The sequence below is a fragment of the Clarias gariepinus genome, chromosome 5, assembly GCF_024256425.1.
Source record: "Clarias gariepinus isolate MV-2021 ecotype Netherlands chromosome 5, CGAR_prim_01v2, whole genome shotgun sequence".
Lineage (NCBI taxonomy): Eukaryota > Metazoa > Chordata > Actinopteri > Siluriformes > Clariidae > Clarias > Clarias gariepinus.
This window is the reverse complement of record NC_071104.1, coordinates 36388109-36407462: the sequence shown is the minus strand read 5'-3', so window position 1 is coordinate 36407462 and position 19354 is coordinate 36388109. Positions and strand designations below refer to the sequence as shown.

The 19354-nt window shown below is 39.5% G+C and overlaps 2 protein-coding genes across 2 annotated transcripts in view; one reads left to right on the top strand and one right to left on the bottom strand.

The window, feature by feature from the left end:
• Positions 1 to 1354: 1354 nt before the first annotated feature.
• pofut2 (protein O-fucosyltransferase 2) lies at positions 1355 to 16147 on the bottom strand. The gene is made up of 9 exons (XM_053495939.1): positions 15919 to 16147; positions 15232 to 15482; positions 15004 to 15148; positions 14544 to 14654; positions 13015 to 13081; positions 12598 to 12723; positions 12309 to 12489; positions 9933 to 10056; positions 1355 to 2550 (listed from the first exon to the last, which is right to left on the bottom strand). The coding sequence occupies exons 1-9, from the start codon at positions 16089 to 16091 to the stop codon at positions 2397 to 2399; spliced, it is 1332 nt and encodes a 443-aa protein (XP_053351914.1). The 5' UTR covers positions 16092 to 16147; the 3' UTR covers positions 1355 to 2396.
• Positions 16148 to 17366: 1219 nt separating this feature from the next.
• Positions 17367 to 19354, top strand: part of hibch (3-hydroxyisobutyryl-CoA hydrolase) — a 42888-nt gene continuing 40900 nt past the window's right edge. The window contains exons 1-3 of the mRNA XM_053497433.1: positions 17367 to 17462; positions 17821 to 17863; positions 18046 to 18177. Of these exons, the coding sequence (XP_053353408.1) occupies positions 17431 to 17462; positions 17821 to 17863; positions 18046 to 18177 (207 nt within the window). The 5' untranslated portion in view covers positions 17367 to 17430. The remainder of the gene's footprint in view (positions 17463 to 17820; positions 17864 to 18045; positions 18178 to 19354) is intronic.

The following is a 19354-nucleotide window of genomic DNA, read 5'->3' as shown; positions in this document are numbered from 1 at the left end:
TTTCCATCTCTGTCATCTAACAAGACAGTTTAGTGACTGAAACTTCATATAAGAAGTGGAACAGAAAGAAAATAAGGCATGCAATTAAAAGACTCATTTTTTAGGCTTTCATGCAAACCTGTTTAAAAAGAAGTATAATACAGTATGAGACATTTAAAGGCTAATGCAATAAATATAGATTTATATATCTTATTTTACTGAATATTCAATCATTTTACATTACACTTACTTTTTCTTAAATAAAAAGGCGTAATTTGAAAACAGGACTGCTTTTTTTTTTATCAACTCCTACACACATGGACAGAATACACACGCACTGATTCTGAAAGAAACGCAACCAGAAACAAAGCAACAATCGATAGTGGCGATTTATTGTTGTATACAGAAAAATGCCTCGAAAGCACAACCTCACACACTGCAGCTCAGTAACATACAGTACGTGCACTTCTGACATGAAATGTTCAGATGCAATATCACATCACAAAAATACTGTACACATTTTATATTGCAATTTTAAAAACACTGTAAACACATTAAGAAGCATCACAGGGGAAACCCTACTTACTGCATTCTGGTCGCTCCGTCATTTGGAGAAGTTCATAAATAAAGCACAGCAGCATTTCCAGACTGATGTAGTAGATATGAAATGAAGAACAAGGCAGTGACTTGGTTTCAGTCAGAGGACATTTTATAGGTGACCCCTGAATTATTGGCACGCTTTAAGAAAATGGGCACGCTTTAAGAAAAAAAAACTATAAAATAAATGTTACACATAACAGTTTTCCACTACTTCAATAACAAGAGTAGATGTGAAAGAAAAAAATAAAATATAATATAAAAAACAAAGTTTCCAGAAAAACTGTCAGCTGAGATCATAAAGATTGTTTGCTGTTTCGATAAAAGTTGTGTATGTTTAATCTAAATGCAATTTTTGCACTTCTTTTCTAACCATAGGCTCAGTCAGAACCTCCCGGCAGAGGCAATCATTTGTTAGGATAAAAAGTCCACATAGCGTATCTGTAGCAAAAATATTGGCCAAAAAAAAAAAAATTTAATTAACTATGCTAACAAATTACTCTTAGAAAATCAAATCAAATGAAAATAAATAAAAAAAAAAAAAAAAAAAAAAATTTGAAGATTCAGCACAAAAATAGACAGAAAATCTAAAAAAAAAAAAAAAACTTTATATGTCTCTTGATGGCTTGATAAATTGTGCTATGCAAGTTATTCAGCACACAGCCTGGTTGCCTCTGCCAGGAGGTTATGACCAGGCCATAGAACGATCTTACAAATCAATAACTGCAAACATAAAATTAAATTAAAATTTCTGTAAGGCTATATAAAGCTTTTAAATTCACAAAGTACACCTTTAAAAAAAAATTAAATGACAAGGTGTATGTGCTGATTTAGAATTTTACGGCTGTTGCAATTTTTCAATCTATAGTCAAGTCATAACCTCCTGGCAGAAGCAGCCATGTACTGAAGCATGAAAGAATCAGAGTTTACTTCCTACATATTTACGCTTTAAACTAGTTTTATTCTCCGATAAGATAAGCAAAGCCAGCTAGCTGTACTAACTACACACACTCATAACATGCATGAATGTTCTCTGCTACATCCGTCCAAGAATTATTCTACTTCCTAATGTTCTTATACTAGAATAGAAATTAATGATAGGTGGTATTTATTTTTGTACCGAACAGTAAATAGGAATTTATTGCAGGTAGGAACTAAATTTGTGAGTAGAGTAAAATTGATCAGAGAATTATTTAAGCCAAATCATTTGGGTCTGTCTCTTTACTGTTTTGCTATTAATTTGCATAGATATGAGGAAGTCTCACTTGGTAAAATTACTGTTGTGTATATAAAATTAATGGTCGGTCACTTTGATGCTCGTTATTGTAAACACCCGTGGATGGATCAGTCTTTTTTTTAACCCTACTGTTCTAATTCATAAGGGATAAATTTATAATTGTAAAATTTATTTATTGAATTTCTATATTTACATATAAATCTGCATTGGGACAATGTCTACTGTTTAAATGCTACACAACAAAAATCATTACAATAACAAGGTCGATGTGGAGATTTTCACATAGGGGTGCCAATATTTTGAAATACCTTTGACCTTATCTATAAGTAACACACATGTACCTATGTGTGTGTGTAATCAAAGAACTGATCAACTGACAACGAACAACTGGCATTGCGTCATTTTGTGCTCATTTTTATGAAGGATGCCAATAGTTCTGGATATCATAAAACACTTTATGGCTTAACACTGAATGCTAGAGAGCCACAGACACTGTAGAGGCAGTCGTGCTTTCTCTTGTGTGTAATTCTGTTCCTGTAATAACGAGGAGTCCGAGTTCGTTTGTTTGTTTTTTTAAATCGGCTCAGTAGACTATTTTCCAGTGCGTCGGCTGTTCGCAGTCTTTCTCCGCATCGCCGCAGAAGCGGTTATAGGTGGTTTTAGGGTCAAAGCCCAGGATCTCTCTCTCCTCATGGATGCGGAAGGAGAAAGTTGAAACCGAGGTCCCGATGAAGTACCTGAGGAACGAGAAAGACAGTTAGCACTCGCTGACTCAGGAGGATTATATACGCTACACAATACACACCTACACACTATAAATAAAAGAAGGAACCATGTACCATGATTACAATTTGGCCTTTATTAAAGAACGTCATACGCATTTTTATTCGTTCAAGTTTAACATCAATGAAACAAGCGCTCGAACTCAAACGAGAGCTTTATAACAGCTGTAAAGTTATTCCTTTACTCTTTATTTACACTCCCGGAGACGACACAAGACCACACAGATTGCTAAGTGACCCAAAAAAATATATATATTAATAAAAAACACAAATTTTAAACTGTATCTCTGACACTGGAGACTCCTTCCATGACAATGTTAACTGGACATGCTGTTACAAAAAACTACACTATATAATCGATTAAGCAGCCTGGATTAAGAATTTGACGTTATAGGTAAGGAACGAAAAGGAAACGCGTGTGGGGTGTGCCAGAGAGGGAAAACAATCAGGGAGAGGATGTTGTATATGACGAGACCTCACGAAAACCCTAAAGTCTTTGAAATTTCCTTTATTCCACAACACTTACAACTTAAGCTTGTCTTGTAACTTATCTGTCCTCCAGGTGACTTCACATTCATTTTAAACAATTTTGCCCATCTCAGTTTCGACAAAATGTTCACTCCTTCTTGGATTAACAACATAAACCATAAAAAATGCTTATTCACTGACTCAGGGGAAGAAGAAGAAAAAAAATGACACAGTGATGCAAGAAATTCGAGTGCTAAATGTCACAGGGTGTGTTTGCCTGTTGTTCACTAATCTTGTCTTTGATATTTGAATGTCTTTGTCATGATTCAATCAGTCCGAATACAAAACACAGGCATGTACTGTGTATTTAGCTTTAAGTAATCAGAGACATAGGTCAATACAGTACATGAAAAACACACACAATATATATATATATATATATATATATATATATATTTCTATTTTCTGTTTTTTTTTTTTTTGCTTATTTCTCACACTTAAAAGATTGAGATCATCAAACACATTTTAATAATCACACAAAGATAACCAAAGTAAATAAAAATGCAGTTTTTAAATGATGATTTCACTCATTAATAATCTCTGATTAGCCACGTTTTGTTAAGTTTCACTTGCCATACCCAGGCCTGATTACTGCCAGACCTGTTGAATGAAGAAATCACTTAAACCTTTTTAATAAAAAGCAACACAATCTATTGAAAAAAAAAAAGAGAAACAAAAAAATTGACCTGTATCCATCTGGAAAGGGCTACTCAGCCATTCCTTAGGCTTTGGGACTCCAAGAAACCATGGTGAGAGCCATTATCCACAAATGAAGAAAAGTTGGTGAATCTTGCCAAAATGACCTCAAGAGCACAACGACGTCTCATTCAGGAGCTCATTAAAGAACCCAGAACAACATCTAAAGAACTGCAGGCCTCACTTGCTTCAGTTGAGGTCAGTGTTCACAATACAACAGTAAGAATAAGACTGGGGGCAAAAAAAAATCTCATCCATGGGGGATTTCCAAGGCAAAAATCCACTACTCAGAAAAAGAATAGAAAGGACCCTAATAAGACAAAAGTGGAACTTTTAGGAAGGTGTGCATCCCATTTCATCAAGAAATACTTTCTCACAGCACTGTATATATCCATGAGTTACAACTGGCATGTATAAATGTATGGGAGTTCACAGCTACTATGAGCACAACTTCATTATGTTCATTAAACATTACATGAAGATCGTCTAAGCCATGTAGAGACGCATTTATACATTAATACTAAAATATATACACATAATGTCTTAGTCTAGCAAATCAGCTGTCTTCCCTAAGGGTACACAAAGTTTTGCACCCAACTAAAGTCTATAGCAAAAATATCATTAAAGGTGACAAATATTCTGTAGAGTAGTACTTCATGAAGTGTCTTGGCTTGTTATTTGTTTATGAAGCTCTTCTCCTGTAGGTGTTATTTTAGGTAATTCGCCAAATGCTTAGAGATCTGCAGCGTCACGGCAGTAACTGAAACCCATCCCACGCAGCGAGCAAACAAAAGCAGCCACGCCGAAGAACGGAATCTTTTCCTTAAATGACTTGCAGTAAACCACACAGAAGAAACAGGTTTATTCAGTTCAGCATGAAAAGATGCTGGACCTTTACGTTTATGCAATATAAAAAACTTTACTGGTCACGAGCACAGAGCTCCGAGTGTGCCTTTACAGGAACAGTTTTTGCAATTCCCGTTTTCACAATTCCTAACATTTACTGAGTTTTTATATTAAGCGTGAATGATTTCTACCATGCATGATTGCTCCTTCCTCCCCATTTCCCCGCTGGCCAGTGTTCACTTTATTTTTGCTCTCTGTACTCGGGTACACTTGCATATTCACACACTCTGGTACAGCACTTGGTAGTACAGTATGCACCTATTTGCTTTGTGAGCTGCCATTAAAGACATGAGGAAAAAAAGAATGATGCTATGCCTAATATTATTGATATTTTGGGGAAAAAATGTCAAGGGTAATGCTCCTGAGTGCTTTCCTACTCCTTCAGCTACGGTGGTATACGTCAGTGGATGAGATTGGCACCGACGACACTGATGAGATCACGTCTAAACTGCGATCTACTTCCATCTCTGGTTACTCTGGTTTACCCGAGTACAAGGTTTCATTTCTCGAAGCCACCATTTCTCGGGCACGGTTCCCGGGCACAGAACGATTGTGTTCTCACTGATCAAAATGACCCAGACTTTGGGGTCAAGCGGTCTCGAAAATGTTCGCAGGCCCTAATTTAAAAGCACTCCTAATCTGAGCAAACTTTCCCAGAGCTTAGATTAGATTCAACATTATTGTCAATAACAATACAATAAGTCAATGGAATTTTAGCCTAATCTCAGTTCTGCTCAAAAATGACCAAAATTCCACGACCAGTGGTAGTCCAACACCTCAACTTTATTGTCTTAAAGCTATTTTGACACTTTGGAGGTATGCTTGGTGTCACTGTCCATCTGGAAGACCCATTTTAGACTAAGCTTTACCTTCCTGAGATGTCTCTTCAACATATTTACATAACCTTCCTTCCTCATGATGTCAACCATTTTGTGAAGTGCACCAGTCTCTTCTGGAACAAACCATCCCACAACATGATGCTGCCACCCCTGTGCTTCACGGTTGGAATGGAGTTCTACAGCTTGCAAGCCTCACCCTTTTTCCCCAGATATAATGACTGTCATTATGGCCAAATAGTTACATTTTTGTTTCATCAGACCAGAGAATTTTTTTTAAAGGTAAGACCTTGTGCCCCAAGTGCAGCTTAGATCGTAGTCGGGCTTTTTTGGCATTCTTTTACTCCTTGCTGAGCAGCCCTTCAGGTTACTTCAATATCGGTCTCATTTTTATGTGGATATAGATACTTTTGTACCCATTTCCTACCTCTTGTGTCTTCACAAGGCTCGTTGGTCTTGTTTTGGGGTCTACCCAAGTACACATCTACTTCCTGAACGATATGATGGATGTGTTTTCCCATGGTGTTTGTAATTGCATAGTATTGTTTGTACAGATGGGCGCGGTACCTTCAGGCATTTGAAAATTGTTCCCAAAGATGAGCCAGACTCTTGGAGGGCCATATTTTTTACATAAAATCAAAATTCATAATGACTTCATCCCAAATGTGTCTAAACTTTTGACTTCAACTGTAAATGCTTAGACAGGAAAATTGAAAAAAAATTAAAGAAAGAAATAAAATAGATGTGCAAGAAAAATAATGAGAGGGGAAAAAAGTAAAAATGTGTGTGATAGATAGATAGATAGATAGATAGATAGATAGATAGATAAAAAAGAAGACAATAAAATGAAAAAAAAGAAATTAAGAGCAAGCAAGAAAAAAAACAGTAGACAGAAAGAGAAAGGAATATGTGAGAATAAAAAAAACAGGTCATTTGAAAAAGAAAATAAAAAGATTCAAAACATGGAAGAAAAAAATAGTTTTTATTTAAAAACATTGCCTTCAAAATAATACATTTAAAATACGTTGCGCTGCTTACGCAGCCACACGCGAGTGTGACAGGCGAGTTTAGCGGGAACCTTTTACATGCGAATGAGGTTACCTTAGCGCGTTAAACATGTTCCTAATATGGAAATATTTTACTCTCAATACAGCATCTAGTAGCAATGCAAATTGTAATATTTGCAAAGCCAAAGTTTTAAGAGCTGGAAGTAGTGTTTCGAATAACAATATTACAAATTTAATCAAGCATCTTCAGAAATGTCACACAAAAGAACACGAAAAGTTCGCGTAAATCAAACGGAAAAAAAAGTGAGTCAAAGCAGTCGACCTTGACAGATGCATTATAGAGGCAAGAGACTTTCACATCAGAACCCTAAACAGAAAAGGTACATGAATTCATCGTTCTAGATGACCAGCCCCTCTCTGTTGTCGAAAACACTGGTTTCTGTCGCCTCATGGAGCATCTGGAACCGCGATATAGTTTGCCGTCTCGAACATACTCTTCTGAGAGCGCTTTGTCTAAGCTGTATTTCAGACTTTGCTCACATATTGCAGACTAATTAAAAGACGTTTGGTCCTTCAGCTCCGACGTGTCCCCCATGACCCTCCTAAGTTTAACAGCACATTGGTTGAATGAAAATTATGATTTGCAGAGTGCCGTAAGGTACACGTAAAGGAAATGAGAGGGTCACACACACCAACAGGGTGATTTCAGAGTCAATCAAAGTAATGCTTGATGGATGGAAATTCCTATATCCAAAGTACACGTGATTTTGCGGGACAACGCCAACAATATGATGTGTGATCAAGTGAATCCTAAGGCAGGTTTATGTTGCTAGTGATGCCTGATATACTTATCTTGGTTGTTATATTAAAGTTTGTTTTTCACTCTTGTAAGGTGTTCTGTATAATAAGCACTGTGTTAAAACTTGCAGCCCTCAATGTGCCCCCTTATTCTGATTTAAGATTCATTTGATTTAGAACATAAACCTGTTAATGAACTTTTTGGATTTTCATCAGAAAATAATTAAATTCAATAATTGCAGTAAAGATTAAAAGATTAAAAAGATGTAAAGATTGTGGTACAACTACAATTGTACCACAAAATTACTGGTAATTTTGCTACTGCACCATTCAGTTTTCTTTATAAAGTTGTCTGCCATACTGTAAATCATGTATCTCTTTTTTTCCTCTTTTTCATGCAGCAATGTGTAGTCAGATTTAGTATTTCTTTCTATAACTAAAACAAATAAATTTGAATGACCAAGTGAATTGTACACGTTCCTTAGTTTTGAAGGTAAAATCCCCCCACTGATATCGGACTGGTATCGGATCGGATCGGTTTCGAAAAAATGGTATCGTTGCATCACTAGTCACAGCCCAGTTTTTGGGTGCGAGCGCTTTTAACATTGGTTGCAAATGTAGCTGCTGGTATTTGTACTGGTTTCAGTCTGTTGCGCTTGGATTTTCCAAAGGACACCATATTAAGGGTGTGTTAACACTGGGTATGTGCAGTTAACCTAAACTTCTGGATGTCCGTACAGAGGAGTCACCACAATGTTTAGATTTCCCAAAAACAAAACAAAAAAAAACTTCCCAACAGTGTTTGACTGATGCTACTAGTCAGTACCAGTAACAGAATGAATATATTTATTGATGGAAACTTCAAAGCACTTATGTAAGTGGTTCTGGATTAGGGTGTCTGCTAAATGCTGAAAATCCAATATAAACTTAACCAAGTGTGAACGCTGCCATCCAAACCTTGGTGCACACCAAGCAAGATTTTTTTTTTTCTAAACTCGGTTTAAAAAACGCGGTTTGAGTCAAATGTGAAAGCACCACAGACTAAATATTATTATTATTATTATTATTATAACAACAATAACAATAATAATAAATTAAATCACTGCCAAATAAAATGTTAACAAGCATCCAGGAACGTTCGCATTCACATGGACAGCGCACAGAACTGCAGGCGTGCATGTGACAGGGGGCATTCAATAACAAGAGTGCTTGCGAAATGTTCACAAATGTATGACAGAGGAACGGTCTGATGAATTGTTTTGTGTTTTTGAGCACGCTCGTTATTGAAGCCTGCAGTCCTATCACGCGCGGTACGGGCAGGCCAGCGCAGGAGCGGGGAGAGACCACCAAAGGATTAATGACCGCAAACATTTTAACATACATGTGATGTTCATGTCCAGGTACGAATCACTAGTAACTTGGAAATGTTTAAGATAATGTTTAAGATAATGTAGGGGAACTCCTTATTTTAAACCACAGAAATATTAGTGACAAACTAAAAATTGTATTGATGTCGAACTTTATGACCGGTTCCTGACTCGGCCTGTCAGTTGGTGCTATTATTCACCTGAGTTTCTCTCCATGATGTCTAAGATCAGGGAGGGGCGCAGGCTATCGTGTGCTTTCTTCAAGCTGAACGCATCTTTCAAACATCTTTCGGAAAAAACGCTATCCGCCCACTTCTGCCTGCTCGAGCTCACAGACACCCATCATTGGCTAGTGGAAGTGCAAGTACGCCTCTCCGTCCTCCAAAACAAGGTTGGTATTCCTTCCTAGGATTCCTGGCTGTTGCTTGGCATCATCGTTATTCAAATTTATAATGCTCGGGAGCTGCTCGCCTCTAATTTTATTTAGAATCAGCATGATGTACACAGTGATTTACAAAGGTGTGTTTAAATAAAATAAAACAAAAAAAGACACTGAGCTTTGAGTCTATGTTATATGGATAAAAACATGGTACCTAGAATCCAAGATAGTTAAATAGCAATAGATTATATAAATCAGTAATAAACACGTTCAAAGTTTATTAAGTTCTAGTGTTACACCCTGGCTTCTTTTTTAACAGATCTCGAGATCGATCCAAACTGTTAATTATCTACAAATTACTGTTCGTTATTTATTTCGACTTGTCAAACAGGTAAAGCTCTGTTTTAAGTAAATTTTCACTGTTAGCTTTATTGTTGTTTTTGTGTTTTCTGATTACGCAAGCAGCACAGTAGACTTGACGACTCGCAACTCCTGTTTAAGTGGAGGTGTTTTGACCTTTAAGCCATCGTGGGTGATGGCAGTGTAATGCTGAGCGTTTTTTTTTTTTTTTTTAAGGGAGTGTTACATTCACGACAGTTTGGCTGCGGTTTTAGTCGCATGACCTAGATTACGAAAAAATGTAAAGGAACAAAAAAAAAAGTATATTTAAAATATATTATAATAATAAATAAAAAAGGAGAGGAAAAACAAATGAAGGAATGATGGAAAAAATAAGGAAAATCAGGAAGGAGGAAAAAGACAGAAAAAGAAAGAAAGGAAAGAGAGAAAGCCAATGTAGAGAGCAGAAGGAGTGTCAGACCGGGCGTGTGCACAGATCCACTGGTCTATAATGGCGACTCCTCCGTCTTTCAGCAACTCCAGCTCTTCTCGGCTCGGCTCGTACCTCACCATCTCCGAAAGCAGCTTCTTCAGCTTCAGCACCTCTGAAACACACACACATTTAAGCAACATGAAAATAATATCTTTTAATTTGCTTTTATTTATCAGTGACTTAAAAATCAGACTAAAAAGGCAAATGAGATTATACAGAGAAATACAACAATAACCGTGACAAATTTTTTTAAAGGGAATAAATAACAAAGCAAGAATACGGAAAGTGAAGAAAGAAGGAATACATTAAAAGTAAAGAAGATAACATGAGAGAATTGCAGCAAGAGAATAAAAACAAGCTAATTAAATAAAATTAAACCTAGACAATAATAAAAACAGAAAATTAAAAGAATACAGAAAAAGAAAGCAAGTCTGGAAGAGAATTATGATTGTAAATTGTAAAACATAAATCAAATAAACGCAGCAAATAAAGAAGGAATGTAAAGCAATGAAAGGATACAAAAAAAGAAAAACATCTTTTAAGAGAGAAAAAATGACTGAAAAATGCAGAAACATGAAAGCAAAAAACTATTAGCCTGCTGGACGTATAAAACACCACCGCCCCCTGCTGGACGTATAAAACACCACCGCCCCCTGCTGGACGTATAAACACCACCACCCCGTGCTGGACATACAAAGACCACCGCCCCCTGCTGGACATATAAAACACCACCGCCCCCTGCTGGACGTATAAAACACCACCGCCCCCTGCTGGACGTATAAAACACCACCGCCGCCTGCTGGACGTATAAACACAACCGCCGCCTGCTGGATGTATAAACACCACCACCCCCTGCTGGACATACAAAGACCACCGCCCCCTGCTGGACGTATAAACACAACTGCCCCCTGCAGGACGTATAAACACAACTGCCCCTGCTTCATGTTTAAAACGCCAGCCCCCAACCTACTCCCCCTGGACGTATTAAAAAAAAAACACTGTCCCCTGCTGGACGTCTAAAACCCCAACTAAAACGCAACACCAAACGCAATCTGGATATATAAAATACCAATACCAACCCGACAAGACAGATTGACACCAACATCCCCGCTAGATATATATACCGCCTCCTGCAGGCCGTTAAAAACCATTCCTGCAGGAGGCGGTATATATAAAACACTAACTCCCCCTACTGGATGTTTAAAACACTACCGCCCCCTGCAGGAAATATAAAACACTACCGCCCCTGCTGGACATATAAAAAAATAACTCCATCTACTGGATGTTAAAAAACACTAACTCCCACTGCTGGAACTTTAAAACAAATTACCGCACCCTGCAGAATATATAAGACACTGTCTGAGTTCCATTCCAAAGTGTACTTCACAGAGTGCTCCCTACTCCCTGCTCCGTTTGCAAGGAATGTCGGTGAAGGGAACTTCCCTCGACAAAACTCCACCAATCAAAATATACATTCATTTCATGTTTAAAACATGTCGTCTTGCACCTTCAGGGTTCTGGTTCGATTCCCGTCTCTGTGCGTATGGAGTTTGCATGTTCGACCCGTGCTTGGTGGGTCTCCTCCGGTTTCCTCCAACAGTCCAAAGATATGCAGGTTAAGCTAATTGAGGTTCCCAAATTGCCCATGGTGTGTGAATGGGTGTGTGAGTGTGTATGTGTGTGTCCTGTGATGGACTGACACCCTGTCCAGGGTGTACCCTGCCTCATGCCCATGCTCCAGGTCCCCGCGACCCTGAATACAGGATAAAGCGGTAAAGACGATGAGTGAGTGAGTAAGTGAGTAACTCTCTCCCCTTTTAAAGATTACTAGCCTATATAATACTAAGGGTTGTCTGATTAAATTAAAATGTAAATTTTTGTGTCATTTAAAAATGATGTCGTCCTCGATAATAATGATAAATATATAAATCCTTTTTCAAGCTCCATTTTTTTGCACGCTCTAGTAAGACGCAATGACTGATGGGAATTTTTTATATAATTCGCAGGGTACTTCAGGCCGATCGGAACACACCTTCACTCCCCCTGCAGGATGAATAAAACACTACCATCTCCCGCTGAACGTCTAAAACACCAACTCCCCCTGCTGGACGTATAATACTTTACCGCCCCCTGCAGGATGTATAAAGCACCACCGTCTCACGCTAAAAACAAATAAAGCGCTACTGCTTCTTGCTGGTGTTTAATACACAAAGCTTCCTGATGGACGTATAACATCCCATCACTCCAGACTGGCCATACTTAACACTTCCGCAGCCCCACAAAGCCACCACCCAGCAATATTAAACATACACTCCTAGCTAGATGTATAAAACACTACCACCCTCTGCTGCACAGCAACCTCACCTTCATCATCAGCATCAGTAGCTATAAACACTTTCTCCAGCTTGTGCTTCTTCATGAGGCTGCGGATTTTCTTCACGGCTCCCTTCAGGCTCGGTACGTCCTCCCGATGACCCCAGATAAAGTCCTTCCTCCGGAGGTGTACGCCCAGGTATGGGCCTCCTTTAGCACTACCCAACTTGGCCTGTTTCCCACACACACACACAAACACACACACACAGAAAACAAAGAAAACACATGTTATGAAAAATTGTATGATGATGATGATGATGTGTGTGTCTAAGTTATTTACCCTCATTTGTGTCCAATCCTCATTGTAGGGTGTGTGATCCTGCTCATCAGTGGAATTGAGGTATTTTGCTCTAAACTGGTCTCCAAGAACACGCAAGTGTTTGGCGAACACCATACTGCGTCGCGTCTGAGAAACAAACACAAACACACACACACACACACACACACACACACACACACACACACACCCCGTAAGACATGGATTCATTCAGAACGTATAGAAACAGCAACGAAAGTCCAATAAATTTCTAAAGAAAGACCAACACACAGCAGATCAAAGACAGACAGAGAGACAGACAGACAGACAGACAGAGAGAGAGAGAGAGAGAGAGAGAGAGACAGACCAACAAACAGACAGATTCTGTGATAGAAAACTAATCAACACCTTCTGACCAATCAGAAGTTGTAAGTTACTCACGTTCCAGTAATCTTTTCCTGCATAATGATCATGGAGGACGGTTTCAGCTCTGTCTAACATCACTGAGCTAAACACACACACACACACACACACACACACACTTTAGAAATCAATAACAGTAGTAAAAAACACATTATATTTAACGTACAGGGGGTGGGACAATGAAACTGAAACGCCTGGTTTTAGATCACAATGATTTATTAGTATGGTGTAGGGCCTCCTTTTGCGGCCAATACAACATCAATTAGTCTTGGGAATGACAGATACAAGTCCTGCACGGTGGCCAGATGGATTTTGAGCCGTTCTTCTTGCAGAATAGTGGCCAGGTCACTATGTGATGCTGGTGGAGGGAAACGTTTCCTGACTCGCGCCTCCAAAACACCCCAAAGTGGCTCAATAATATTTAGATCTGGTGACTGTGCAGGCCATGGGAGATGTTCAACTTCACATTCAAGTTCATCAAACCACTCTGTCACTAGTTTTGCTGTGTGTATTAGTGCATTATCATCCTGATACACGGCACCGCCTTCAGAGTACAATGTTTGAACCATTGGGTGCACATGGTCCTCCAGAATGGTTCGGTAGTCCTTACAGCCCATCTATCACAGGTATTGGTCCTATAGGGAATGTCATGATATTGCAGCCCAAACCATCACTGATCCACCACCATGCAACAGTCTGGGCGGTACGCTTTTTGGGGGATTCTCCACAGCGTAACTCTTCTGGATGTGGAATAGACAGTGAAGGTGGACTCATTAAAGAACAATACATGTCTCACATTGTCCACAGCCCAAGATTTCCGCTGCTGTCACCATTGAAACCGATGTTTGGCGTTGGCACGAGTGACCAAAGGTTTGACTATAGCAACCCGGCCATGTACACTGACCCTGTGGAGCTCCTGATGAACAGTTTTGGTGGAAACAGGAGAGTTGAGGTGCACATTTAATTCTGCAGTGATTTGGGAACCTGTGGTTTTATGTTTCTTGGATACAATCTGGGTTATCACCCGGACATCTCTTTCAGACAGCTCCCTCTTGTGTCCACAGTTCCTCCTGTTGGATGTGGTTCGTCCTTCTTGGTGGTTTGATGACGTTACCATGGATACCCTGGCTCTTGATACATCACAAGGACTTGCTGTCTTGGTCACCGATGTGCCAGCGAGACGCGCACCAACAATGTGTCCTCTTTTGAACTCTGATATTTCACTCATAATGTTGTGTGCATTGCAATATTTTAAGCAAAACCGTGCTATTACTCTGCAAACACAAACAATAATTTTGAATCATTCTTTAGTGAATCTTTATTTGCGCGCTGCTGGGCTGTAAGTGAATGTAAAAGCTCTCGGGTTAATCTGTCACACTGCGCTCTCAGTTCGGGTATTGTACACGCCTACCTCGTGTTAGTTTCACGGTGTAAATTTTATCCCAGCCGCATAGGTTTGTCTGCTAATCAGTGAGGACACACTAGGCACGGTTGAGAAGGAAGGATTGCTCGAATAAACCAGAAGCTGGCTTTGTGACGTGACTCACGTGGCTGTGACGTTCTCCTGTAGGTAAGGTGCCAGAACGGAGGCGTGTCCCTGAGCAGACAGACAGGTCACATTGAGAGCCCGAGTCTCCTCGTAACCCCAGAACCAGCCTCTACAAAGGAACCACACACACACACACACAAAAGTTTGGTAGTTATTTTTCAGCCTTTTTTTTATGTACAAACTGCTTTTTTTCTTATCTTTCCTCTTCCACAGACAGACAGACAGACAGACTGACAGACATCGATAGAGGAAAAAACAAAAATACAGACACAGAGAGAGACAGACAGAGATAAAAGGGGAAAGACAAAAGCACAGACAGAGAGACAGACAGAGAGAGCGAGACAGAGAGAGAGCGAGAAGAACAGACAAAGAGACAGACAGACAGGTGGAGACACAGATGGAGAGACTGACAGAAGGCTGGAGGGAGGGAGAGAGCGAGAGAGACAGACAGACAGTACCTGTAGTATCCCTGATTGTCTTTATTGTACATGAGGCGATCGATGCATGGACGCTCATCCACCTTCTCCTCCCACGTTCCCTCTTTCCAGCCTTCTGCATAGTTCTGCAGCACCAACACCTGATCTATAAAGGGCCCCCCTGACTCTGGAGACACACAGACACACACATGAAAACAGACAGCATTATATCCGGTGTGTGACCAGGCGTCAGTAGCCGTCGGTCATTACCTGCGACGAACTCTTCGTACTCGATGACAGGAATGTTGGCCTGCAGGCTGTCGATGCTGAAGAACTCGGCCCACGGGATCCGCACCTGGTGCATGTCGGGACTCTGCCAGTGGTACAGGCGACCCCAGGGGGGCAGAACCAGCACCCAGTCGCCCTGTCGCCTCAGAGTCTTCAGCAGCGACGCCACGCGGATGTACACATCCCGCCGCAGGTTAAAGCCCTCGGGCGGGTTCACGTCATACAGCAGGTAGCTGCTCATTACAGCAAAGGAAACGCTTTTATTAACAGTGGACTACATTACCCATAATGCTCTGCATGTTTCTTACATCATTTCTACCTAATGCAACACAGTGGATTTTTTTTTAACTTTCTCAGTCTGTTCAGATCAAACAGATCCGCTTACAAAAAACACCTTAAACACCATTTTAGATCGATAAGTAAATAAGTAAAGTCTGGGACGCGTTGCATTCTGGGAAATCGAGTCCACTCTTTCTGTTTTTAAACTCCCTCACTGACGTCAGAGCGGAACACAAACAGAACCGTATCACAGAACAATGAACCCGTATCTCATATCTAACACATTCACCACCAGACTCAATAAACATTATTTATTTATAAACAGGTTTATTTATAATAAAGAGAGAATTTCCCCCTTAGTGTCTCTGTGTGTTTCTTTACTTTACCTACCGGACGTCTCGCGCTGCAGCCGCAGACGCCGACAAACCGGAAGTTCCGGCTCGAAACGCGTCGTCGCTTTCGGATCCCGAGACAAGAATGAAAACGGCGGGAAACAACAACAACGCGACAAGAGGAGGACCAAAACAGCACGCGGGAGAGGATTTTTCCCTGGGTGTCGCCATTGCTTTAAGGCCACGCACACTTCCGGGTGGACCGGAACGCGTCCGCGGTCGCTAGGCAACCGTCTTTTCACTTCCCGGAAGAGGCAAGCCGCGTCTGTTTGTTGCCTAGCAACCTCATCGCGGCGCTTCTTATGCGCATACGCAAAACGATACCTTTGTTTTAGTTGTAAAAGAAGAAATATAATGAAATAAAACATTTCAATTCGTAAATAATTTGGCCTTTACGGTCCCTAGTTGGACGACAGAGATTTGTAAATGGATGGGTGGATGGAATATACATATAAATAAAAAAAATAGTAATATTAAAGAATACATTTATTATAATTTGTATATCCATTTCCTTTTTATTGTGGTCAAAGAAAGCAAAAGGAATGTTTTTGAAGGGGAAAAAAACAGTAAACAATATCTGACCAAATTATTATTATCATTATTATTATTATTATTATTATTATTATTATTATAAATTACGATTAGTTTTATCAATTTGTTTATTTTTTAAGAACAATAGGGCCCTTCACATGACATCAGACTACATCAGAGCATCAGCACTATCAAATATATGACGTCATAGTGCTGACCCTTGGACCCTAACTAATGCACTAATAATTTTTTTAAAGCAGAGATACAAATGTGCCAATGTGTTGTTGTTACTGTTGTTGTGGTTTAGAAATCTCAAACAAATAAAGCAATTATATAATATTTTATAATTTAAAATATCCAGACTTTTGTCCAAGTTTAAGTTTTTACAGTATGACGTCACACAATGTACAGTTTAATTCAATTTATATATATTTTTAATAATAGATATTGTCTCAAAGCAGCTTCACAAAATCAAAAGAAAATTATGGAGATGTGTATAAACCATAATGCTCAGATTGTACACTGCATAAGAGCTGTTGAAAAAGTGCTCTGACTCTTTTATTGTTCTGATGATCGACTGAAATTCATATTTTTGTTTTATCTGTTTTACTGAGATGAGTTGTTGTTGTTGTTAGTCTTTCGGCTGCTTTCGGCAAGGGGTCGCCACAGCAGAATACCCAGTCCGCACTACAATTTGGCACAGGTTTTATTCCTAAAATAAATCGACAATACTCCTCTTCTCCTGTAGGCGTCACTGTGGTTACACAACTTGCTTTCTTCTTCTACGGAGCCACGGCCCACTTGCTCTTGCTTACATCTCAAATCTCCTTCTCTGCCCTAAGTAGTGCACTTCGCCGGTTCCTCTATAATTTCCGCACTCAGTAAGGCGCATATGTAGGGTGCACGGGTGTTATTTGTAACCTTAAGCCCCAACACAGAGACAGTGAGACCCAGGTGGAGTTTTTAATCACATTTAGAAATGTCTTTATCCTGTTTAACTCCTGTGTTCGGGTAAGGTGTTTTATTAATATAATATTTTATGCTGAAAATGTGAAATGAGTGTTATTTTAATGTGCAGTAAGGTTAATGGACAGATATAGAGCACTTGTTATTTAGTAAACAACCATAAAGTGTACAGTGCACGAGCTCTCTAACTTCATATAATCAATAATCTTTAAAGATTCTCTTTGATGGTGATTATTATTATTATTATATTAAAAGTACAATGTTATGTTGATTTGTGTATCATGTTTCACGTGATCATAGTTAACCTTGAAGCAATTTTTTCTGTGCATGCTTGTTTTATAACAATCTTTATTTAATCTCTTCATTCATTTTACTTCCTTTATTTTTTTCCTTTCATTTTTAGTCTGAGATCTGTTTACAGACTGCACAGGATACGAGCACACATGGTAAGATGGCACAGCAGCAAAAAAGATCCTTTATAAATAAAAAAATTAAACATGGCATTAATTGGTAATAAAAAAATCACATGTTCTTATGAAAACTGTATACTTATTTCTTGTGGAGCTGGAAAAAAACTATGATTTTTATGAGGAGTGTGTTGTGTTTTGGTGTGTGTGTGTGAGATCAGATGAGCAGTACGGCAGGCGCCGAGGTCCTGATGGAGAAAGTAGAGAGAGCCGGAGTCATCACACTGAACAGACCGAAAACCCTGAACGCCCTGAACCTCTCCATGATCCGGCTGATCTACCCGCAGCTGAAGGTGCGACTCACATCACCGTATGTTACGTCACAGCAAACAGTTCGAAAGGGATCCCCGGGAAATTTTACTTATCCCTGTTCATCTCTTTTGTTACATGGTAGCACGCATCACAATAAATTTTTTTCATTCTTTTAAAGAATCCCTGGGTTCCTTCTCTCTCAGGAGGAACGCTTGAGCTGTGTGAAGTTAAACAATGTTCTCTGCTCCCTGCCCCATTTTAAGGGAATCTCGGTTAAGGGAACCATTCCTCCCCTTTGGGGGAAAAAAATCATGCAACGTCCCCCAACACTGACATCACTTCCTCCGTGTGTTACCATGGGAACAGACGCACGTCAGATAACTGTTGCTGTTTAAAACTTGACACTAATGAATAAAAAAAAAAAAACATTGAATAACAAACATTAAGCAAATTGAATATTTAATTTTACATTATAATATTTTGACATACTGGATGTTTAAGCTGTGAGTGACATTTTTTAAATTGCACAGAGTAAAAACTCCTTTATTTCTCTATATAATCCCCTGTTACACTAATGTACTTATCCCAGTGTTTCACTAGTGCTTGGACACCATCAGGGTAGAAAGTTTTCTCAGTACACCAGATCCATGATCGGACTGCCTACTTCATATTTGAATTTGAAACATTGGGCCTTAGGACCTCCTCTAATGGCCCAAACATTTGGAAATGGCTTGGAGCAAGGTCAGGACTATACAGGGGACATAGCAATAACTCGCAGCTGAGTCCCTGTAACCTGCAAGTGGTGTTGCTGAGAAATGCTTGCTGCGGGTAGATGATTGTGTGTGCAGTTCACACAGAGAGATGCGTCCCTTATGCAAGTTGGCATCAAGTTATCCATTGGTTTTACGGGAACAGGAACGACTGCAGTGGGCTCTGAGCCACCTCGGCCGGGATCGTCAGTCACAGACGTACGGCCTCCCTTAAAACATTTACACCGTTCAGATGTTTCACTTCAAGTCCCGGTTTGACTTGAACGCATCTTATATAGCTATAGGATGTTGAACACGTACTCATGGACGTTCTTAAACACTCCTCCTAGATGATCCCAGAACCCAGATTCAATCAACACGATGTACAGATCTCTACAGTGTTAAATTGCGTTCATGTTTCAGGTCACGTGACAGGAAAGTTTGAGAATAATTCCATGGCTTCATACTC

Coding starts and splice junctions, on each gene's coding strand:
- pofut2 (XM_053495939.1), bottom strand. CDS start 16,091: ATGGCGACACCCAGGGAAAAATCCTCTCCCGCGTGCTGTTTTGGTCCT. Junction 15,483..15,918: donor GCTGCAGCGCGAGACGTCCG/GTAGGTAAAGTA, acceptor TGTAATGAGCAG/CTACCTGCTGTATGACGTGA. Junction 12,490..12,597: donor AGGATTGGACACAAATGAGG/GTAAATAACTTA, acceptor TGTGGGAAACAG/GCCAAGTTGGGTAGTGCTAA.